At 39.1% G+C, this 25,180-nt stretch overlaps 1 protein-coding gene across 6 annotated transcripts in view; it reads left to right on the top strand.

The window, feature by feature from the left end:
- MARCHF6 (membrane associated ring-CH-type finger 6) overlaps nucleotides 1–25,180 on the top strand; it is an 82,679-nt gene that overhangs the window by 48,874 nt on the left and 8,625 nt on the right. For 4 of the 6 annotated variants that reach the window (XM_025451462.3, XM_049105832.1, XM_025451461.3 and 1 more), the window contains exons 13-23: nucleotides 15–83; nucleotides 160–234; nucleotides 1,516–1,650; nucleotides 4,497–4,616; nucleotides 5,405–5,505; nucleotides 8,802–8,939; nucleotides 10,349–10,553; nucleotides 12,354–12,423; nucleotides 15,538–15,734; nucleotides 17,738–17,872; nucleotides 23,952–24,041. In XM_025451462.3, coding sequence (XP_025307247.1) covers nucleotides 15–83; nucleotides 160–234; nucleotides 1,516–1,650; nucleotides 4,497–4,616; nucleotides 5,405–5,505; nucleotides 8,802–8,939; nucleotides 10,349–10,553; nucleotides 12,354–12,423; nucleotides 15,538–15,734; nucleotides 17,738–17,872; nucleotides 23,952–24,041 — 1,335 coding nt within the window. The remainder of the gene's footprint in view (nucleotides 1–14; nucleotides 84–159; nucleotides 235–1,515; nucleotides 1,651–4,496; nucleotides 4,617–5,404; nucleotides 5,506–8,801; nucleotides 8,940–10,348; nucleotides 10,554–12,353; nucleotides 12,424–15,537; nucleotides 15,735–17,737; nucleotides 17,873–23,951; nucleotides 24,042–25,180) is intronic. The other 2 variants (XM_035710409.2, XM_025451460.3) reach the window with 1 other exon arrangement.

Here is a 25,180-nt window from a genome sequence, read left to right as displayed (position 1 = left end):
ACTAAATGCTATAGGGGTTGGCAACTCTTGTTAAATTTCATAGGTCTCGTCGCTTGCTGGGAGTCTGCTATATTGTTGTTAAGGTAATTCCTGTTACAAGTTAATACTGGAAATGATTTCTCCCTGTTTGGATATTGATGGTCTTTGTCTTTACTTAAGGTCTCTTTGTTAGTGGTGGTAGAGATTGGAGTGTTCCCTCTCATTTGTGGATGGTGGCTGGATATCTGTTCCTTGGTAAGTTTGATACTCATTGTATAATTTAATAATGGAAAGGCATCAAAAAGGGAAGTCTTTAGAATGGACTCCTTTTAAGGGAAACTATGTGATAATAATTGGCTTTTTTTCTCCCTGAAAACATCATTGTAAAGTCTTAATGTTAAGAATTTTTCCTGAGTACCTGATTTTTTTGAGGCTTTATGCAAATTTGCCAAGAGTATTTTGACTGGAACTTCTCTAATAACCAGTGAAGAATTTTTGTACTCATTTTACTCTCCTAATTTTATATACCAAGATATTATACATATAAATACCTAGACATTATACACATAAAGGGAACAATCTGATAAGACTGTCTTTGTAATAATAAATTCAACTCTGACCATTTCTTTTAACTAAGATGCTTAATCCTGATTATAATTTTTAATAGCTATCAGTGATAGTCAAGTTTCGACTTTTCAAAAATATTTTGTATATAGAAACATGCTGCCTTTGGTTCTGAGAAACATTTACATTTACTGAGCTTGGGTAGCTCAGTCGGTTAAGCATCTGAGTCTTGGTTTGGCTCATGTCATGATCTCAGGGTTGTGAGATTGAGCCTCACGTATGGCTCCACACTCAGTGGGGAGACTGCTTAAGATTCTGTTCATCTCCCCCTCCCTCCTGTGTGTGTGTGCGCTTGTGCTCTCTCAAAAAAATAAAATTTAATAAAATTTAAAAGAAAACAAAAACTTGTCATGAATGCAGACCTGTAATCATGGAAAGAAGGTATTGGGTTTTTTTTTCTTTAAGAGTTATTTATTAGAGAGAGAGTGTGTGTGAGTGGTGGAGGAGATGGGGCAGAGGGAGGGGGAGAGAGAAACCCAAGGTGCCAAGTGCAGAGAACAACTCAGTGGAGCCTGAGGTGTGGGGCTCGATCTCAGGACCCTGGAATCAGACCTGAGCCAAAACCAAGAATGGGCATGCTCAACCATCTGTGCTACCCAGGCGCCCTGGAAAGAAGGTATTATTAACAAATGGCTCTTTCACAGTAGCAGCATTAGTAAAGTTCTGATTCACCAATTAGTTTATCAGTCTTCTTATATTTAAATTTTTAAAGTGTCATTATACATCCCTGAAGTAGAATCCAAACTTATCATTTATATTTCTGTGATGCTATGAAATGACATTAAAAGAACTGTAATTCTAGAATATCATAATCCATACACACAGTGATTTATTCGCTTCCTAGAAAATAGAGATGTTGATTTGGTAGATGTAAGTGATACAGATCTCTCTCACCTGTTCTGCTTTGATTAGGAAATGTTTGATGCTACTCTGAAAGATCGAGAACTGAGTTTTCAGTCAGCTCCAGGTACTACCATGTTTCTGCATTGGCTAGTGGGAATGGTGTATGTGTTCTACTTTGCTTCCTTCATCCTGTTGCTGAGAGAGGTAAGTTCTACAAGAAAATGCCAACACTGTAAATTTATAGGAAGGACTTTTGTTAGGCTATGACGATCTCCTAACTAGTTTTCTCTAATTTAGTCTAAGAGGGAATAGCTGATGAGTTTGGCCTTATTTCTTTAAACTCTTTTTAGTCGTTTCTTTAAAAAATTGACAAGTTTTAATAGAAATCTGTCTATGATTAGAATTTGAAAGATAAGTAGATTGAGGGGAAAAAACTCAAAGTACTAGTTTTATTTGATAGGTATTAGGACCATCTACTCATACAAGTTGTTGAAATTTTATGTGATGTGAATCTGTCTTGGACTCCATTCAAGGAAATACAGTGCTGGAAATACCCAAAGGGGATATGGTTTTGTAGGATCAAAATGTAAAATAAGTGTTAATCAAGCCCCTTAAGTTTGGAATTATAGTGAGGGTCCTTTATGATTCCAATTCATTTGCCAGATGGGTATCTTCACTAATCCTATTTTTAGAATATAGTCCTTACTGATTTGAAGAGTGCAAGTAGGGTCAGTATTTAATTAGTGTACATCTCATGCTCAGTCATTCTGATGCAGTGGGAAGTACAAAAGGAGTAATTCTGACAAGCGTACTTGCTGCTATATATTCTTTCCTTAAATATTACTGCATATTCACTCTGGGCCAGACATTGTGCTAAGGTAATAGTAAGAAAGAAAAACACAATCCCCATTCTTTTTGATTGTATATCCTGGGAAGCAATACAGCCATCAGACAAGTCAGCTTATTCCATTGAGAGAAGTGATGGAGAAGTGCAGGGCAGGAAAATGTGCAGGGCTGCCAGAGGAGACCACCTAATCCAGTGTGAATACAATACAAAAGCACCAAGGCTTAATGCTATTCTTGGTGTACTTTGTTCTTTGAGAGATTGAGGAGTTAAAGACGAGGCTAGGGTCAAAGTGTTCTCCTGAATTATATAGTGAAAGTTTAGTAAAGTTTATTTGCAAAGAAAACTTGTATTCTTTCTTTTTTTTTTTTAAGATTTTATTTATTTATTCATGAGAGACATAGAGAGAGGGGCAGACACATAGGCAGAGGGAGAACCAGGCTCCCTGCAGGGAGCCTGATAACGAGACTTGATCCTAGGACCCTGGGATCATGCTCTGATCTGAAAGCAGATGCTCAACCATTGAGCAACCCAGGGGTCCCTGTATTCTTTCTTTGAAATAAGCGATTGAGACTAATCTTTTCAAAACTGTAATTATGTGTAACCTCTGAATTACAGTGTTAAGTGATAAAATTTTTTACATTAGAGTTTTTCATCTTCTCAGTGTGGTGGGTTTTTTATTGGTACAGAATCCTCATATTGGGGAGCTGGATGGAATCTTAGAGGTCGTATACCCCCTCACTCAGAAGATGGAGAAATACAGTTTGGGCAGTTAAGGGGCTTTACATGGGGTAACTCAATGAATTTGGACCACCAAGGACTAATACCTAGACTCTGTCACCCACAGCCTCTTGGGTTAATGATTGCCCTGTCACCCACAGCCTCTTGGGTTAATGATTTCCATTAAGAAAGGGAAAAAAGATGTAGACAGTAGAATGAAAATGCTGAGAAACTTTAGGGTTTCTTAATAAGGTAATTCCTCTTGGGAGTATAAGACTGGAATCAGTTCTTCTATTTAGAGCATTTATAAATTGCAGTTAATTCTTTTACCAGATGATGCAATACAGTGACAGTTTATTATTATTATTTTTATTTCTTATTTATTTATTTTTAAAAATTTTATTCGAGAGAGAGAGAGAAAGGCAAAGGAAGAAGCAGGCTCTTAGCAAGGAGCCCGATGTGGGACTCGATCCTGGATCCCAGGGATCATTACATGAGCCGAAGGCAGACACTCAGCTGCTGAGCCCCCCAGGCGTCCCATAGTGACAGTTTTTTTTTCAAAAAAGCTTTTCACCTCAGAGACTTAGATTTCTTGACAAAATTTTTTTTTTAATATTTTATTTATTTATTCATGAGAGACACACACAGAGAGAGAGAGAGAGAGAGGCAGAGACACAGGCAGAGGGAGAAGCAGGCTCCATGCAGAGAGCCTGATGTGGGACTCAATCCCAGGACTCCAGGATCATGCCCTGGGCCAAAGGCAGGCGCTAAACCGCTGAGCCACCCAGGGATCCCTGATTTCTTGACAAATTGTACTTAAATTTTTTTCATAGAATGAATAAAAGCATCAAAGGACATCAAACAAAAGATACAGTTTTTATATAGGTTCAGATTTAGGAACTTTTTCTTTCTTTGTTTCTTTCTCTCTCTCTCCCCCTCTTCCTCCCTCCCTCCCTCCCTCCCTCCCTCCCTCCCTCCCTCCCTTCCTTCCTTCCTTCCTTCTTATATTTGTTTATTTGAGAGAGAGTACACAGTCAGGGAGAGGGAGAAGCAGGCTCCTTGCTGAGCAGGGACTCCAGGATCATGACCTGAGCTGAAGGCAGATGCTTAACTGACTGAACCACCCAGGCACCCCACAGACTTCTTTTCATAAGAAAGAGAGCCATGTGAATTTTCTGGTGCCCATTTTTTTAAGAAGCCAAAATTCTAAGAGCTTATTTTTATGTTAATATTTTAGTTCATATACAGAGTCTGAAGATATTTATAGTTTTTTTTTTTTAAGATTTTTTTTTTTTAATTCATGAGAGAGACAGAGAGAGAAAGATGCAGAGACACAGGCAGAGGGAGAAGCAAGCCCCCATGCAGGGAGCCTGACGTGGAACTTGATCCCAGGTCTCCAGGATCATACCTTGGGCTGCAGGCGGCGCTAAACCGCTGTGCCACGGGGGCTCCCCGAGTATTTATAGTTTTTAAAATATATTTGCAGGTACTTCGACCTGGTGTCTTATGGTTTCTAAGAAATTTGAATGATCCAGATTTTAATCCAGTACAGGAAATGATCCATTTGCCCATTTATAGGCATCTCCGAAGATTTATCTTGTCAGTGGTGAGCATACCTTTTTATTGTTTTTCAGGTGAAGTCTGTTACCCTTTTGTTTTATTGGGGGTTTTTTTGGGTCAGGGATTGGTAGAGTAGCTATATTAAATAATCTATGTTTATCAAAGCTTGTAGAACTTCATCGTCAAATAGCTGTTTTATTGGTTACTTTGATAAAGTAAATAAAATGCTTACTAAGACAAAAATGCTGTCTAGTTCTTCAGTGGCATAATTGCCAAATTATGGGTTTCTGAATTACATTAAATTTCATTGGAGCAAAAAAAAAAAAAATTCAATGGAGCAGTGGAGATATATTAATAGCTTCTGAATTAACTCTTAACAGAAGTATGTCAAAGCTTTTTCCCCCCCGCATAGAAGAAATCCTCTAGTTAAAGCTAAGTGTCTCTGAAATAAAATTTTAAAAGCAATATTGTGCCCTTTGGAAAATTTTTAGCCGTTAACATTAGGATCATGTCTTAAAATACTTACAGGTAATTTATTAAGTTGCAGGCAATTCTGGTCCTTCATTGTAAGTTTCTGAGTCTCTGTTCAAATACCATGCAGTGGTTATCTTTTGTGGCTCCTGTTAAAGCCCTTGTGTCCTAGAGAGAGAGGAGCTGCCTTCCCAAGAATGCATTCTCTCCAGAATGACCCAAGTCTAGTGTGTGGAGTGAGAGCACTCTGGGCCATGCATGGGTGTAGACTTGGATTGTGTATTGGTTGAGTATGTTCAGAAGTCTGCTTGTCTCTCATGGGAATGATTCACAGTGGTGTCATGTCTTTTTTTCTTACTGCAGATTGTCTTTGGCTCCATTGTCCTCCTGATGCTCTGGCTTCCTATACGTATAATTAAGAGTTTGCTGCCTAATTTTCTTCCATACAATGTCATGCTCTACAGGTGAGTTTTTGAATTTGGAAGCTTTACTAATTTAGCTCCGTTGATATCAGAGTGCATATATTTAAAACATTCATTTCTTAACAGATATTGGAAATCATGTGATAGTTGCATTTTTGCCATTTTAGATTATATAAACATTAGTTTAGCAGGTTCATTTTCCAAAGGAAGACTTAATTATTTTTCTGCAAATGAAGTATGCCTTTGTTCAGCATTGAAATGTTTACTACTTAATGAGAGCATGTTAGCCACAAACATCTTTTATATGAAAAGCACATCATAAGGTATGTAACCATAGTTGTACATTTAATTATAGATTAAAAATAAGATATAAGGCGTATGGATGGAAAATCTTTTTGATTTAAAAGCTTAAATCACCCAGAAACCTACTCTCTACGACTCCTCCTATATTCCTTTTTTCAGTTACTTGGTATTACAGAAATCTGCCAAGAAATTGGATTTCTTCCTCAGATTTCTCATTAGTCTTTAAATTTTTTAAGTCTCATCTTTAAGAAGTTTTATTTAATTATTTTAGAGAGAGAGTGTGTGGATGGGGGAAGAGGCAGAGAGAGGAGAGAGAATCCTTAAGTGATTCCCCACTGAGCATGGAGCCCTAAGGGCTGGCTCCCAGGACTCTGAGATCATGACGTGAGCTGAATTCAAAAGTCAGAGGCTTAGCCAACTCAGCCACCCAGGCACTCCAAGTCTAATTTTTAAAAATCTTTTATCTAATCCAACTTGATTTACTACTTCCTTAGCTTAGGCCTTCCTCTTGTTCTCCATTATAAACCATCCTTTACACCCCTGCCTCTTCCTCCATAATCTACATGATAATATCTGGGTCTTTTAAAAAGACATGCAAAGATTGGTATGATTTCACATGGACTTTTCAACATTCTGTTCCAACATTGTCTGACTTGAATTCTGCTCTCCAGCCATGCTCCTCTCCATTAAGTCTCCCTAAAATACCTAGCTATTCCTGTCTTTTCCTTTCTGCTTGTAATAACCTTCTTCACCATGTTTGCCAGACAAGCTTTTGTTATCTTTCCTCAAAATCCAAATTAAGATTTTTTTTTTTTAAGATTTTTCTTACTCATGAGACACAGAGAGGCAGAGACATAGGCAGAGGGAGAAGAAGGCTCCTTGCAGGGAGCCCGATGAGGGACTCGATCCCTAGACCAGGATCACGCCCTGAGACACTCAACTGCTGAGCCACCCAGGCATCCCCCAAATTAAGATTTTTATCCTCTGAGTTGTTCCCTAACTAGTGTAAGTCATCACTTCTTCCTTATGTGTTTGTGTCTGGTCATAGAACCAGGAAGCACAGATTTTGGCTTTATATATTGTTAGGATAGACTGATTTTCGTAGTCTGTTATACCTAGAAGTTTAACAAAATTTTTGGATTACGTAGCATTTTTTAGTCCATTCTTCCATTAAAAAAATCGAGTTCGGGCAGCCCCGGTGGTGCACCGGTTTAGCGCTGCCTGCAGCCCAGAGCGTGATCCTGGAGACCTGGATCGAGTCCCACATCAGGCTATCTGTATGATGCCTGCTTCTCCCTCTGCCTGTGTCTCTGCCTCTCTCTCTCTGTCTCTATGAATAAATAAATAAAATCTTTCAAAAAAAAATCGAGTTCCCATTATATACCTGACACTTTTCTGTGCACTGGGTATATAACAGTGAACAAAGCAGAATCAAGAAGATTCTGTTCTTGTGGAGCTTACATTTCAGGGAGGAGGAGACTCGATAAAAATAGATCAAACATAAAGTATATTAGGGGCCATAAATACTATAGGGAAAAAATGAAGCAGACAAAGGAAATAAAGTGGTCAGGATGGGGTTGTAATTTAGAATAAGTGATAAGGACCTGCAGAGGGGACAGTTGAGGAAAGCCTTGAAGGAGGTGATGAGTGAGTGAGCCATGTGGATTCCTGGAGATAGTGTCCTTGCAGGGGGTCAGGCAAGTGCAGTGATGCTGAGGCCTCTTTGAGGAGCAGCAGGAAGGCCAGGCCAGTTTGGCCAGAGTAGAAGAAATAAAGCATGTGGTAGTTGGCTGTGACGTTAGAAATGTCATGGAAAGCTAGATCCTAGAGAGTATCATAGCTCTAGTGTAAGCACTTTGGTCTAACTTGAGTGATTTGGGGAGTTCTTAGAAAGACTTGAATAGAAGAGTGATCTGATACAGGTTAACATGTCACTGTGGCTGCTGTGATGAGAAGAGACTGGGTCAGAGTAGCCAGGGCAGGAGGCCAGCCAAGAGGATAGTGTAGTAGTCATGGTGAGAGGTGAGGAAGTCTGACGTGAAGGAAGTAGCAGTGCAGGTCATGAGAAATGGTGAGTTTTGTTTTTTTTTTTTTTAAAGATTTTATTTATTTATTCATGAGACACAGAGAGAGAGAGAGAGAGAGAGAGAGGCAGAGACACAGACAGAGGGAGAAGCAGGCTCCACACAGGGAGCCCGACGTGGGATTAGATCCCGGGTCTCCAGGATCAGGTCCTGGGCTGCAGGCGGCGCTAAACCGCTGGGCCACCCGGGCTGCCCCCAGAAATGGTGAGTTTTAGGGTATTATTAGGGTCCACTCAACAGGGCTCTGGCTGTTTGAGTGTGGAGTGAAAAAAAGGCAGTCAAGGATCCAAGTTTCTGTTCTGAATACCTGGAAGGATGGAGTTACCATTTATGGAGATGAAGGAGCTGTGGGAGAGCAGGATTAAAAGGGAAGAGTGGGAATTTGATAATGATCAATTTAAGATGTCTCATGTCAAGAGGAGACATGGAGTTGGCACTTTGGATATAAAGTTAGGAGTTAAGAAAGATGTCTGAGTGGTACGTAGAAATTTACAGAAACATGGTATTTTCAGCCACATGAGTTTGCATTTGTCCAGAGAGCATGTATAGAGGAGAGGAGAGAGGACCAGAGCTTGGGGCCCCCGTTGTCTCTAGCCCAGGGAGCTGAACGGGAATTAATGGATCTAGATAGACATCTAGTGAGAAAGTGTTTGAGGAGCAAGGGGTGGGTGACCAATTGTGTAACATGATACAATACAGCTAGTGAGGTGAGGACCAAGACCTGACCATTACATTTAACACAGAGGTCATTGGCGACCCTTATGGGGAACAGTCGTGGAGGAGTCTAAGGGAGAAGCTTTAAGAGGAGAGTGGGGGGACTGGTGATAATGACGATGAGTTCATAAGAGTCCTCAAGGAGTTTTGTGGTCATCCCATCAAAGTTCAATGTGATACAGTTATAATGGAAAATAAAGTCACACTGTAAATTACAGCTGTTTATAATTGTCTTAGTGATGCTCCAGTGAGTGAACTGTCCCTTGAGCTGCTTCTGCTTCAGGTGGTCTTGCCAGCATTACTTGAGCAGGGACACACGCGGCAGTGGCTGAAGGGGCTTGTGCGAGCATGGACCGTTACCGCTGGATACTTGCTGTAAGTAGACCGCTGATAACCCTTCTAACAAGGTATGTTCCATGCCCCACTCAGGAAATAGTTTTAGGAACAGACCATTTAGTGATATTTGCAGGTGTATATAATACTTTTAATTCTTAGTTTTTCTTATTTTTCTAATTATTCTCCATTGTTTTATGGAGAATGTTTTTGTCGTCTCATAGAAGTTTGCTGCTGGCCCAGGTTCTTTGATTTCGTTACACAGGGTAAAAGTAAACATTTTTTTTCAGTATGTTAAAAGCAAGCCAACTTAGCCCTGATTATTTTATTTATTTACTTTTTAAAAAGATTTTATTTGAGAGAGCAAGAGTAGGAACAGGGGAGAGGAGCAAGAGGAGAGGGAGAAGCAGACTCCCCATAAGCAAGGAGCGCAGCAGGGAAGCTGTTACCAGGCTTGATCCCAGGGCTCCTGGATCATGACCTGAGCTGAAGACAGACTCTTAACCGACTGAGCCACCCAGGTGCCCCAATCCATATTATTTTAGAAGTCCTATCCTGACCAGTGGAGGCATTTAGTCCGCATATTGCCTTTTGTTTTTTCCATCTTTGTATATTATATATTTATTTTAAAGTTGAATCTTTGTAATTACAATTTTTTTCCCCAGAAAATATGTGGCATTCTGCAGAGACCTTACTGTGAAATATGCATTTGGGTATATTGGGTTAAGCAGGTGTCTGTCTCTGCTTGCCCTAGGTTTGCCATGACTGATGTGTGGTTCAGAGGTTTTATTTATTTATTTTTATTTAATATTTATTAACATTTTATTATTCATGAGAGACACACAGAGAGGCAGAGACACAGGCAGAGGGAGAAGCAGGCTCCATGCAGGGAGCCCGATGTGGGACTTGATCCCAGGTCTCCAGGATCAGGCCCTGGGCTGAAGACAGCGCTAAACCGCTGAGCCGCCTGGGCTGTCTGAGTTCGGAGGTTTTTTTTTTTTTTTTTTTTTTTTAATTTTTTTATTATTTATTTATGATAGGCACACAGTGAGAGAGAGAGGCAGAGACACAGGCAGAGGGAGAAGCAGGCTCCATGCACCGGGAGCCCGACGTGGGACTCGATCCTGGGTCTCCAGGATCGCGCCCTGGGCCAAAGGCAGGCGCTAAACCGCTGCACCACCCAGGGATCCCAAGTTCGGAGGTTTTAATTGAGCTCCATGCCACAGCAGACAGAATAGCTGAGCTGAATTTGTGGGGTGTTCTTAATATTAACATTAAATTTGAAAAAGCTTACTTTAAAGCAGGTACCAACATTAGCCCAGAATGAGATAATTAATAAATACTGTTGTGTACAGATTCTACTTGTACATTTTCTACCTTAATAATAAGAAAGTGAGCCTCATGTCTACTGTTTCACTCTGGTCTGAAGTGAGAATGTAATTTTTACACAGGGATCTTCATTCCTATTTATTGGGAGACCAGGAAGAAAACGAGAACAGTGCAAATCAACAAGTTAACAATAATCAGCATGCTCGAAATAACAACGCTATTCCCGTGGTGGGGGAAGGCCTGCATGCAGCCCACCAAGCCATACTCCAGCAGGGAGGGCCTGTTGGCTTTCAGCCTTATCGCCGGCCTTTAAATTTTCCACTCAGGGTAGGTACAATAAGACTTTATTGGAAGTCAAGTTTTTTCTTTTTCTTTTGAGGAATTTGGTGGTGGTGTTGATGCTCTTAGCATGCAGTCCTCTGTATTGATATATCTTACGGTCTCCTGACAAGAACCCCTAGTCCTCTCATTAACAGAAAAATATATATATGTGTCAGATAAGTTTACCAGATTTTAGAGATGGGTTATAGTGTTGGGATACCATGTACTGTTGCTCCCTGCTGTTTGAAGCAGTGTTAAAGACCCTAAGTGAAAATAAGAAATTAACGTCATTAATGTATTTCAGCTATGTATCAGGAACTGAAATGGGCATTCTAATGTTTTTCCCATTTACTATCCATCCCAATACTGCAAGGTTGAGTAGTAACCTTCAGATGAAACTGAAGACCAGACTGGGTAAGGAAATGCTGTCCCGGTGAAACTTTGCCTCCAGATTCCACCAAAGCTGTTCCTGATGGGTTGTGGTAGCTTTTGTGTTGTTAAATCTGATGGTCAGGTCTTAGGCCTCACTTTACTTGCTCTGTAGTAATGTGTCGCACAGTTGGTCAGCTCCACAGAATGCTTTTTCGGGAAGTGTTCAGGAATCTTTGCAGAGGAGGGGATGCTTTTAAGCCTCTTAAGTTAGGCCAGGCACAGACAATATGGAAAAATGGGAGGGCACTCCAGGCTCGTGCCAAAACAAGAGGCAGGTTAGACATGGTAGGTTTGGAACTGCAGGGAATTAAGTGTATTTAGAGGGTGAGGGTGAGAGATGGGAGGAGTCCTGAGAGAAGAGATGAGGCTCCTCCATGGGTGAGAGTTTCTTTCCATCCTGGATCAGAGAGAGGATCGGTGAGAAGTTTCTCAACCAGTGAAAGCTGGCAGCCTTAGAGGCTCCTCTTGGGGTGTGATTGTAGGTCCTTTTCAGCCTTCTTGCTAGAGCCCTGCCTTCTGGACGAGGGAAGAGGGGTGCCCGGTAAGGTAGAAGGCAAGCAGCAGTTGCTCCTTTCCTGCCGAGAGCAGCTGCTTTCCTCTCAGTGTGTTCCCTTTTTATTTGTACTTTTCAGTATGAGAGCCACCAGCTCACATGTGGATTTTACGTTTAAACTTAATTAGATGTGAATTCATTTTGTTAAGGCTGTGGTGCGATAGATGTGTTCATTACTTTAATGGTGGGAATCCCTTGACATTGTGTACATGTGGCAAATCACGTTGTACACTCTAAATATATTATAATTTTGTCAGTTATATCTCAATAAAGCTGAAAAAAAGAGAAAACCATGTCTAGTAGGATAAGATGCAGAGTAAATACAGTGTAAGGTTTCATTGCTCCTTCACACACCGCGTCAGGTGTGCAGTGGCCGCTGTGTAGGGTGGTGCAGGTCCCGTCGTCATGGACAGTTCTGATTAGACAGCACTGTTAGAAAGTGAGCTTTCCTTTTATGAAAACTTGTTTTTGAGAATTTGATTAAAAAGTGAATGTATTTAGTTTTAATTAATAGGGAAAACTTAAGCTGATTAAGTTATTATAAGTTTTATTATAAGTTTTATTTTTGTGCTGATTCAGAAATACATTTACTTGTTACTTGCTGATGTGTCTGATTATATGAAAATAGACATTTTCTTTTGGCCGAAATTATAGGTAATTTTACCTAAACTAAAAATTCCTTTTGGTGTGAAATGGAAGGAAACATGGAAATATGGGCAATTTCTTTTTACTGGTAGAATTATGGTGATTCTTTGAGGGGTGTTTTGAAATACATTGAGCACATATGAACCATTTATGCACTCTTACGTTTTGCCTTGCAGATATTTTTGTTGATTGTCTTCATGTGTATAACCTTACTGATTGCCAGCCTCATCTGCCTTACTCTACCAGGTATGAGCTAATGACATGCAAAGATGCTTTGTATCTTTCATCAAGTATAAGCTTGAAATAGTTTGCCCCTTATTTTTGATTGAATATGGGATATTGATCTTTTTAGGGTTCTCCATCTCCTTGGAGTCATTTGTATTGCAACAGGGTAACAAAATCAATATAAAAGTTCTGATTCATTTTTAGAAGTAAAGTATGTATATGGTCACTCAGTTTTCTTGGGCATCTTCTCTTTATAGTGTAGGTTTTCAAAAAGTTATCTGTATGTCTTAAATCATTTCTTCAAGCCAGCCTTTTGATGTTAACATGTTTGCCCTCATTGTATCTTTCCTGTCCACTGCATGGTGTTCCTAGACTCTTTATGAAGCCAGATTATTTCCCTTAATCATCTGGTATTCGCAGCTACTAATCTTTAAATTTCGGCTAGACACTTTCTTTAACAAGTAAGATGAATGAATCTTACTCGAATGGATGAATGTAGTATACTGTTCATCATGTTCTGCAAAGGTCAGGGATAAATGGGGTTGAGCCCAAAGCCAGTGACAAAGTGTTGGGAACAGCAACTCCCAGTTGGTGTGTATGGCAAACCACAAAATTTTAAATCATACTGATACATGTTAGCCACTTAAATAATCACTAAGTGGAACATACTTTTCATCTCTTAAATATAAGCCCATAAATGTTATTGAGTTAGTATCTTGATTATAGCACTGCCTCTATAATTTTATAAATCAAATATGTATCAAATACTTGAGTTTTTCCAGGAGGGCTAAAGTCAGTAAGGAGCAAGTAGGAAGTGTAATTTCATGTGAGGTTTCTAAAAATAATGAGAATATTCTCTAATCTGTAGAAATTGTGATTTAACTTAAAGTGGTGATAAAAATAAAATTTTTTTACATGTTTCTGAATAATGATTTGACCTTAAGAACTGTACTCCTAAGCTCACTACTTGTCATATCACAGCTCTTAAAAATGATAAAGTGTGATTAATGGTTGGGTACAATGTGGTAAACATTGCTGAGAAAACTTAGTTTTTGAACTTTGGACAGTTTTACATTCGTGATTTTTATATTCCATTTTCATGTTTTTTATCAGAGATATTAAGGAAAACTTAAAAGAAGGAAATGTAATTTACTACCTGAATTGGGCACTAAAAGTAATTTCATTGAAGATTGTTAACTGAATATTTCCCTGTTAACCCATTCCCACCATCTAATGGGAAGAACATGGTTGTTAAATCCTAGAAATACTTGGTGTCATAAAATGCATTTAAGGTGGCAAGGAGATTCTTTCCCCCGAAGGTTGCTTTTCTGTAGCTGTAGTTTTTTTTTTTTTTTAAGATTTTATTTATGTATTCATAGAGACAGAGAGGCAGAGACACAGGCAGAGGGAGAAGCAGGCATCATACAGAGAGCCTGACGTGGGACTCGATCCAGGGTCTCCAGGATCACGCCCTGGGCTGCAGGCGGCACTAAACCGCTGTGCCACCTGGGCTGCTCTGTAGCTGTAGTTTAACTGATGATAATTCACTACAAATTAGAAACTTGACCCTGTCCTCTCAGAAACACTTAATTAGAAGTAAGTGAAATATGAAGTGTGCAGTAGAAAGGGGCCATTAAATTTTTAAAAACCAGCCAACCCAACTATAGCAACTATAAAAACCTCGGAATAAAAATGTATATGTGCATACACACACACATGCACACACACACACAAAATACTAGACATTTCTACAGAATTATCTGTAACAATTTTTATATCCCCAAATTAATATATACATGTGTTTATTTCACATAACATTTATGTGTATTTTTAAAAATAACTTCTCTTCATACACAAACCATTTTGTGGGGTTACAAAGAAGTCTGGTTGCCAACATTATGGCTTGTAAGACTTAACTGTTGAGCTGGTTTCATTTAGTTGGAGGCAGTGTGGTTTATTGGTCAAGAGCATGAGCTTTGTCACATAGGTATGAGTTCAAATTCAGCCTCCACCCTCATGCGACCTTGGTGTGGCAAGGTTCTATTGTTGATCCTTGGTTTCTTAATCTTTAGAATGGAGTAGTGGCTATTTGAGGGCTTTGGGGAGGATTAATGAGGTAATATACGGAAAGTGCTCAGCACAGCCACTAGCTCCTTTTAGGTATTTGAAAATAACAAATAGTACTGTATTAAGAGGAAATCAATCCATAGAAAAGTAAATAAGACATTTGGGCGTTGCTCTTCTTTCTGGTCTTATTGAGAAGTAACCATGTGAATAAAGTTAATATAATAATGGTCTTGCCTGAGGTAGATTTTTATGGGTATAATGTAGAATTTATTTGCATTAACTCTTTATTTGAGACAGTTCTTTTTTTTAAAGATTTATTTATTTATTTATGATATATATATATAGAGAGAGGCAGAGACACAGGAGGCGGGAGAAGCAGGCTCTATGGCTGGGAGCCTGACGTGGGACTTGATCCCGGGACTCCAGGATCACGTCCTGGGCCAAAGGCAGGCGCTAAACCTCTGAGCCACCCAGGGATCTCCGAGGCAGTTCTTTAGACACTTCTCAATTCTGTTTAAGTTTCGGCATATTTGGATCTTATTTCCTAAGAAAGTTAATATGATATTCTGTGATTGCTATGCTTTTAAGTGTTCTTATACCCACTTAATTATTGAAATAAACTTAGTTTTCTGTCTCGATGAGTCAATTGAAAGAAAGTTAATCTAAGTTATTTGTAGTGTTCTTAAATGTTGAAAGTATAAATAATAAATATACCCCACTTTTGTTGTATTATGTTGTATAATAATTTTATTTGGTGATAAAAACAAGAACAACCTCTTCATTTCTGAAAGAACAGATAACTGACATGGCCAGTCAGAGTAGATGCCACAGGAGAGCTTGTCCCCAGTGACTTCTTGTGCTTTGGTTGTTTCCTAATCAAATAATTGCATTCTTTAGAGTTTGTGGCGGGTTTTGTCATTGTTTGTTTTTAATGAAGATGTTGTTATATTAGAATGTGATGCCTTTTTACTAATCACTTAAAATGATTGAAGTAATTGAAAATGCTAACAGAACAACATCAAGATTGTAGTTCTCTTTACATATATAGCCACGTATTTCATTTATCAGCCTTTCTGTTTTCAGTATTTGCTGGCCGTTGGTTAATGTCATTTTGGACGGGGACTGCCAAAATTCATGAACTCTACACAGCTGCTTGTGGTCTCTATGTTTGCTGGCTAACCATAAGGGCAGTGACGGTGCTGGTTGCATGGATGCCCCAGGGACGCAGAGTGATCTTCCAGAAGGTTAAAGAGTGGTCCCTCATGGTAGGTTTTTCTAATAAAGAACTGATCTTGTATGACAGGAATAGTGGAAATTTTTTTTAGTCATTTCTTTAAATCTTTTCACTTTCATTTCTTCATTATGATGATAGCATCAAGAGAATTGATTTTTTTCTTTTTTTATGAGGAGGAATATTCCTTTAAGATGCAGCTTTCTGGTTCATTCTGAGAACCACAGTCAGATATATTCAAGGGTCAAAAGGAAAAGCATGCTAAGTGACCCAATAAGGCCCTTAATAAGTAAGTAATGCAATTAAAAAAGTTATTTTGGAATTTTTTAAAAAAATATCTAATTATTTATTTATTCATGAGAGACACAGAGACAGAGAGAGAAAGAGAGAGGCAGAGACACAGGCAGAGGGAGAAGCAGGGACCCCGATGTGGGACTCGATCCAGGGTCTCCAGGATTACACCCTGGACTGAAGGCGGCGCTAAACCGCTGAACCACCGGCGCTGCCCTATTTTGGAAATTTTTAAGGAATAAGATACTCTGTAGAATTTAAAATCAGTTTAAGTAGGAATTTATTTTAAGATATTTTTTCTAAAATTTGATTTTTTGATCTATTTGAATATGTAAAATCTTGACTTCAGGATTAAGTTAATGTTTTTCATATAAATGGGATTTCTTTAATTACACATTCTATTGTTAATTCAAGAATGTCTTGGCTAATGTGAAAGTGTAGTAAGTAATGGAAAATATTTCTCAGTAAAGTACTTAGTTACACAAAGGTGGGGGAAAAAATCAGCGTAAGATGGTTGTCCGGGTGTGGTGATTTACTGATTGTGATTTTGGTTATGACTGGTAAATAGGTTTAAGTCACTGCTTATGCCTCTTTTGTATAATTCTAGTTTTGTATCTGAATTTAGAGTTTCATTTCACTAGAGGGTTAATATTAGTGTTGAAAGAAAGCAGTGAGATTTATTGTATAATATGAACAGAAGGCTTTACTTGCTATTTAATTACACATGATGAGACATGTAACTATATTTCATATACAGAAACCAGCTAATACCAGTTTCCATTTGATATTCTTCTGTGTCTTCAGTATGCCATTTAAAAAAGCAAGTACTGCATCTTCACTCACCTCATACCAGTCTCTAGACAAAACAGACACTCACTGAGGCTGCCTTACGAGAAAGGGAGGTCCTCAGACATAAGAGTCACTCTAAAGACTCCTTTCTTCATCAGGATTCTGTAGTGACACTTTTAATCTTTGTGTTGACTTTATTTTCATTTTTTGTTTTGTTCAAATTCTAGAGCTGTGCTAATAACATAACCATGTGGCTCGTGGCCACCATACTGGCAACACAGATACAAGACATTTCTGTCATCATAGTGAGTTGTTTTGGACCACAGAGGGTTCTGGATGGAGTCAGTTTGGTCACATTGATGAATTTCCTGCACTGGGGTTATGCAGAGCCCTTCTCCCCTACCAGTCCGAATCACACTGTGAGCCACCATTGGATTAGAAGAGCCTGGGATAATCAGTGGCTTTTTCTTGGACAAAGAAGAGCCTGTTCTTGAGAATGAGGTTGAAAAAAACAGCACAGCCACCTGCTTAATATATGGAATAAAATGAAAAATTTTTTAAAGATTTTATTTATTTATTCATGAGAGACACAGAGAGAGAGAGAAGCAGGCTCCATGTGGGGAACTTGATGTGGGACTCGATCCTGGGACTCCAGGATCATGCCCTGGGCTGAAGGCGGCGCCAAACCACTGACCACCTGGGCTGCCCTAAAATGAATTTTGTATAATTTTATAGCAAAAATGCAGAGTAATTTCATGCTTTCATTATAGCTTAAGCTTGAATATACACATTCAAGTTTCATTTAATGAAATATAATACACATAAATGTATGCGAGGTAATATATTTGTTTTGTTAGGCATCAGGTTAAAGAAGAAAAACAAATTTCCAAATAGAATGAAGAGTTTAGCTCAAAATCTAGAAAGACACTCTAGTGACATGGCCTCATTTCTTCATAGATCATGAAGACCTTGATAGTGGCTGTGCTGCTGGCAGGGGTTGTCCCGCTCCTGCTGGGGCTCCTCTTTGAACTGGTTATCGTTGCTCCCCTGAGGGTTCCCTTGGATCAGACTCCTCTTTTTTACCCATGGCAGGTAAGTACGTGACTTTTGTTTATGACATTTCTTTGTGGACTTGGAATCCGAAAAATCCTTGATTTTTTTTTTTTTTTTTAAAGTGATTGTTAGTGGTTTGTTTAGAAAGACTCCTTAATTTTTTCTATTGTAGGTACCTTTATAAAATCGATTAAATAATGCATTTTAATTTATTGCCTTCAAAATATTAACTCCTTTAATAAATCTTTATAGGGAGGGGGGGTGGCAGGGTGGGGAAACTGGGTAACGGGCACTAAGGAGGGCACATGATGAGATGAGCACTGTGTGTATACTATATGTTGGCAAATTGAATTTAAATAAAAAATTTTTTTTAAATAATAAAAAATTAAAAGGTCTTTATAGGTTAAAATGTCACTAGTCATTTAGGCTTCACCTGATACTTAATGATGAAACTAAGATTCATTGATTTTTCCAAGAGATATCTTGCTTCTTTGAGGTTTGAGACTTGAATCAATAACTTATATTTTTAAATAATTACAGCTTGTTTTCCTACAAAATCACAGATTTATTAAAAAGAGCATTTTGAAGAAACCTACATAGGTCATAGCAAAGATCTTAAAGTTAGTACGGAAGAAAAATTACTACTTTTCTCTTAGCATTTAGAGCCTGCAATTAATATCATAGATTTGAAGTTCTTAAGAGATCCTAGGGGAAAGAGCTAGGCGCCTAGTTGACTTCAGTCATTCAGAGGCTTTTCAGCCTTATTTCTGTTTACTCTTGCATATGACAGTGGAATTACTGGAAATGAAAATTGTATGGGATGTATTTCCCTTCCTCTACTTTGCAGATGAAGAGCCTCCACAAACTTCATTTAGAGCAGATATTTACATTAGTGCTTTAATGTGTGCTAAAACCCTGTATTGTATAATTCAGATGGAAATGAGGCCAATGCAGGAACTTCTTGTGCACCTTACAGGCTGGTGGGCAAGGCAGACAGGTAACAGGTAAGCTGCTCTGTGATTGGGGCAAGCAAAGGTTGCTGTGGCATCATATGGGAGAGGTATTTATCCTGGCTTTGGGAGTTAGGATTTCGTTTTCTCTAGGAGACCATGTCTAGAACAACCAGTAGAGTACAGAGGAGTCGGTAAAAAAGGAAAGTGATATTCTAGGAAGGAGCAAGGGGGTGGACCACGCAGTGAGACAGAACATATGTATGGAACTGCCTCTAATCCAGTGTGCTCTGGAGCAGACTCGGAGAGGAAAGTGAGAAATAGAGGGAGATAATTAAGCACATGTGATGTGTTTGTGTAAAAACTCTATCACTGTATAGTCAGATAGTATCAGGGATTGAAGGAAAGCTATTTTTTACAGAATAATGCCAGCTAACAAAGGTAGAGGAATTAGCAGAATAAGAAAGTCACTATTTTGCAGTAGTTAGCAAAATAACTGATTCCAGCAAGGATTGTCCGTGGATCCTGAACCCATCAGGTGAAATTTGTCTATTCAGTTACTGAGTTACTGAGTTACTGTTGCTGTGTAGCAAGTTACATTACAATTATATATCTCAAAACAACCATTTATTTTGTCCAGAGAGTGTGTGGGTTTGAAATTAAGGCAGGGCATATCGACTTGTCTTCTGGGCCTTAGCTGGGTAAGCGCAGTAACTGAATGTGATTTGAGAGCTATGGCAGGAATCCTTTAGGAGCCTCATCACTCTTAAGTGAGGGTTGACGTGGATCACCCCAACTGGGCTGTCAGCTGCAGCTCCTGGATATAACCCGGCTTCCTCACAGCTTGGTAGCCTCGAGGTAGGTAGTTGAGCTTCTTATATGCATTTAAGAGAAATGAATGTCCTAACAAACAAGGTAGGATCTCCATCACCTTTTATGACCTCATCTCAGAATTCCCATGGTATTGCTTTTCACTACATTCTATTGGATACAAGCCAGGCACAAAGGTTGGCCCAGATTCAAGGGAAGGGGCTATAGACCCCAACCACTTGATGGAAGAAGGTTTTGCAGGCATATTTCAACATCACTACAATGTAGAAGTAGTTATTTAAATGGCGGCAAAGTGTCATATTCTGGATTGATTACTTGATATCCCAAAGGAAAACACACAACTTTACTATGGGAAGGGTCAGATAGACGCTGACTTACCACCATGATCACTGCAAATGCATCATAACTAGGTACTCTTTGCCTCCTGATGTCATATAGTATTCAGCATTGAAGAAGAGCAAGTAGGCCCTGACCTCTGGAGCTGGCCTGGCATCATCAGCATCACACAGGACCACTCTGGGACCATGATGGAGCAAGATAAAAACCAGAGTCGTTCATAATCCCATCTGAACATAGGCAAAACAGGAATGTTGTTCAAACCAGGAAAATGAGAAAACAATCCCCATTCCCAGCTGACGTCATTGGCTGCTGCTTCATTTATCAACGGTAGTCCCTGCATTTGGATAAGATTTAGTGAGATACCTAATACAGATTACCTTTGCTTTCTAAAGGATGTGACATAGAGCAAAGCTGTGCTTCCTTAAGTTGTCTCAGTCACCTCACAGAAACCAAAATACTATAATAAGCTTTTCTAACATTCTTACTGAGCACCACAAGTTCCCCATACTGCATTGTCGTCCTCCCTACAGTGAGTAGTAAATGCAGCTTGCACAGTTACCCGTGTGTCTTTGGTGATCTTGACAGTTGTAATTTTACAGAATAACTGGAACTGCTGAGTTTTAAGAGTATTTATATATTATGACCTAGCAGTTTCACTTTTCTGAATGTGCTGCAAAGAAACATTTACATGTGTGCAGGAAGCACAATCAGCGCTGTTTCTCCTGTATCATTTTTATAATGTCAAAATTATAAGCAACCCAAATGTTCATCAACAGAGATTGACTAAAGAAATGTGTATATGTTTTGCTACAGATAGCTCTCAGACATGATTTTAAGTAGAAGAAAAATATAAGCTATAGATGGATGCGTGCAGCATGGTATCCTTAAAATTCTGGATAAAACTCTTAACATTTGAAAGACCAGTTTGCTTTGTCTCCATTCCTGACTCTAAGCTACTTGTCTTCCCTGTGTCAAGCAGCTATAGGTTTATGGAAGTCTATTGGAATTCTAGCAGAGAAACTAGTGTTATGTGTCCTACCCCATAGGGGAAGGACCAGATATCCATGGATCTTGAAAGAGCTTGAACCTTAGCGATCTGTGGACCTTCTCAAGTGAATATGAACCTTACTTGAGGGCCTTCTAGACTCCCAAAGACCAAAAGAAAGCTAAATTTGGTCAAATCTTCCCTGCCCGGGAACCCGGGATAGTACAGAAGCAGCAGGGAGGCTTTCACCATGTCCTTGATAGGGGACTGACTGGTAGCTTGCTATCCCAAAGATCTAAAGGGTAAAAGATCCTTTGGCAGCCTCTCAGTTTATACTTAGTCTGACCTGAACCTCATCAAACCTGCAGAGAAAAATAACAAATACTTTATTTATTTTTTTGTTTTTGTTTTTGTTTTTTTAATGAAAAATTTATTTTTTATTGGTGTTCAATTTGCCAACATACAGAATAACACCCATTGCTCATCCGTCAAGTGCCCCCCTCAGTGCCCGTCACCCATTCACCCCCACCCCCTGCTCTCCTCCCTTCCACCACCCCTAGTTCGTTTCCCAGAGTTAGGAGTCTTTATGTTCTGTCTCCCTTTCTGATATTTCCTACCCACTTCTTCTCCCTTTCCTTCTATTCCCTTTCACTATTAAACAAATGCTTTATTAAGGGGGTGCACAGCAACCACAGAAAGAAAGGTCAGAGCAATCAGAACACATGCCCTGTGACCTGGAACTGTCATTGAACTGTGAGCATCCAAATAGAAGCATAAAAACGGAGATCAAGGGGAATATGTGTGTGTGCACATACAATGGCAATAAAACAAAGTGAAACTGTGTTGGTATATAGCATGGGCCTCAGATGTTCAGTAGATGAAGATGTGAGTAGTCACCATTGAAGTTCAGTTTGGGCCCCTGGAAGACCACTGCAAAGCACAGAGCTAAATTGAACAAGTAGGAAGTTAAAGGGAAAGGTAAGTGACTTGGAAAATACATCCAGGGGACTTAACGTCCCCTAATAAGAGCTCTAGAGTGCAGAAATGAGGCAGCATGGAATGAAATAGGAAAGTTAACTGGATTGAAAGTAGTCCTGATTCTGCAGGTTAAAAGGGCTCATCAGAGTTGGTAAAGTGGACGTTGATGAAATGAGATTGATAAGAAAAACACATATGTGGGCATATCTTGGTAAGATTTCTGAATTCTAAAGGTAAAGAGATGTCATAAACTTCAAAAAAGAAAATCATACAAGTAATGGACTTTTTTCAGTAATACCACAAAGTCATATAGCAGAAGAGCATCTTTCGACCATTGACAGAAAAGGCGGGCAAAACGTCACTCAGCCGTTCATGTGTCAGTGTGAAGAGCCATGTTTAGGATGTGCAAGAATTCAGAGCATGCATCATCCTTTGACCCTATTTGAAGAAGATACTCACAGTACTGACCAACCAAATCAATAAATGAGAACCTTAACCTCAAGATGGTGGGCAATGAAGAGGAAAAGCAGTATGAGCAAGATCCATATAAAAATTATAATACAGGGCATCTGGGTGGCTCAGTTGAACAAGTATCTCCCTTTGGCTCAGGTCATAATCCTGGAATGGAGCCCCACATTGGGCTCCCTGCACAAAGGGGAGCCTGCTTCTTCCTCTGTCCCCCGCCCCCATTTATGTTCTCTCTCACTCTGTCAAATAAGTAAAATCTTTTTTAAAAAAATGATACTGCATCTTTTCTATGGGATGTGTATGTGTAGATATAGGTAAACATATAGGGGAAAAATGTAGAGGGTCCATACCAGTGTTAGCAGCGGTCGTTGCTGGGGAGGGGTCAGCATTTAGGCTGGTAGTCACAGAGGATTCCAGCCTTCTCTACAAAAGGTTTTGTTTTGTTTTGTGTTGTTTTTTTGTTTTTGTTTTCTTTTTTGTTTTGTGTTTAGGTTTTGGTTTTATATTAGAATAGATCAAAACGGGGATGCCTGGGTGGCTCAGTGGTTTAGTGCCTGCCTTCTGCCCAGTGAGTGATCCTGGAGTCCTGAGATTGAGTCCCACATCAGGCTCCCTGCATGGAGCCTACTTCTCCCTCTGCCTGTGTCTCTGCCTCTGTGTGTGTGTGTGTGTCTCATGAATAAATAAATCTTTTAAAAAAATAGATCAAAACGTTATGTGTTACTTTAAAAAAAAATACATTAAAAAAAAAACCCAGGGATCAAACTATGAAGGACTTTGTATGCTGTGCTGAGGACTTTCAGTTATAAGCAGGGAATTTTCCTTCTGTGGTCTGATTTGTGCTTTAAGACATCATGTAGTGGGTGGAAATGGTGATCACTCTGGCTGCCTGGTGTGGCCATGGAGGGTCTAATAATAGTTCATCAGTACTAGAGCTAGAAGCTCTCAGCCTTTGGGATGGCTTCTTTAGGTCAAACATGGCTCCCCCGGCTTATTTTGACATAATTAGCTCAGCTAAAACCAACACAGCAGCTTGAGATGGTTTGATGAAATAAAATCATGGTACTTTTATTTGCTATTGAGATCTCCATTAATGTTGACATGTTTTCTAATTCTCTTGGAAAAGCAACATAGGTTTCTAAAAGATACTAGAATGATTTTTGTTAGAAGTATTGAAATTGAGCTCTTGGCTTGTGGGGGGGGAGGCAGTTTCCCTGGATTTTCTAGTGTATGTTAGTCTTCTGTAAAATTGTTACTAATCTGGTAGAACTTCTGTTTTGAAATGAAATATGCAAGAAAACTGTGTATCCTGTATGCTGGGTTTATTGCTGAAAACAAAAATTGTTAAATGGCTTTTATTTCCCAGGGCACTAGGGTGGCTTAGTCAGTTAAGCGTCCAGCTTGATTTCAATTCAGGTCATGATCTCAGGACCCTGGGATTGAGCTCCACGTCATGTCAGGCTCCTTGCTCAGTGGGGAGTCTACTCCTCCCCCCACCCCGCCCCTTGCCTTGTTCTCTAATAAATAAATAAATAAATAAATCTTAAAATGGTTTTTATTTTCCTAGGACTGGGCACTTGGAGTCCTGCATGCCAAAATCATTGCAGCTATAACACTGATGGGTCCTCAGTGGTGGTTGAAAACAGTGATTGAGCAGGTGAGCAGAATCAACTTTCAGGAGAGACTGGGGTAGTAGAGGTTGTGCTTGGCACCTGGGTGCTTAAGTTTAATTTTTCTACCTTTCTCAGTTTTTTACGCTTTCTTTAATAAGAATATATAATTTTTTTTTTAAGAAAAAGTTTTCTGTTTTATCACCATGAATTTTCATCAACCACTCTTAAGACTTCCCTTATCTGAAGTTTAGCCAGTGGCTTAAAGTACCTAAAACCCTGTCTAAAGTAAAGGCAAAAATTTAGCACGTGTTTTTTTTCAAGGCCAGAGTTCTGATTTAGATTTAGTATTTAATTTTCTAAATCTGAAGCAGAGAAAAGAGGTTACTGTTCAAGACAATAAAAAGGGCAGGGATCCCTGGGTGGTTTAATCGATTGAGCATCCGACTCCTTTGTTTGGCTCAAGTCATGATCTCAGGGTTATGAGAGCTTGAGATTCTCTCACCGTCTCCTTCTGCCCTTCTCGCTCATATATATATGCACTCTCTTAAATAAATAAATCTTTTAAAAAAATAAAAAATAGATTAAAAAGCTGTATACCTTAAACTAATATAACACTGTGTGTTATTAACTTACTGGAATTAAAATAGAAATATAAAAATATATGTATTCTCAGAGTCTTAAAAAATAAAAAAAAAAATTTAAAAAATCACATATCTTAATGAAAACAAAAGCAGAGCTGTTTGGGAATATTCTAGCTACATAGCACCTAAGCCTCTTACCGTGGAACTGTCAGATAACTTGATCATTGTGATAACCTTGAAAAAAGTAGTGCTTGTATACTCTGATAATAAGACTAGGAAGTATGATAATTCACTTTAGGAAGATTTCTATCTAATAACTAACATAACAGATTTTGGTACATACTTCTTTACATTTTAATTGTCTAGAAAATGTTCTTTTGGACAGCCCTCTTATCCTTAGGTCAGCATCAAATAAATTAGGCGTTACAGTTCTATTGCAGTAAAGGTACACCTCCTTTTGATGTATAGGAAAGAGACAGTAGTTCTCAGCCTAGTATGCACAATAAAGTACCAAAAAAATTCCTGAACCCAGAGATTTGTGGAACTAGGGCGAACCAAGGAGCTGCTTTGTGTTTGCATGCATCTCTCCACTTTGGAGTCTA

The sequence above is a fragment of the Canis lupus genome, chromosome 34, assembly GCF_003254725.2.
Source record: "Canis lupus dingo isolate Sandy chromosome 34, ASM325472v2, whole genome shotgun sequence".
Taxonomy (NCBI): domain Eukaryota; kingdom Metazoa; phylum Chordata; class Mammalia; order Carnivora; family Canidae; genus Canis; species Canis lupus.
Note: the sequence above shows the minus strand (reverse complement) of the source record. Positions and strands in the feature narration are given on the sequence as shown.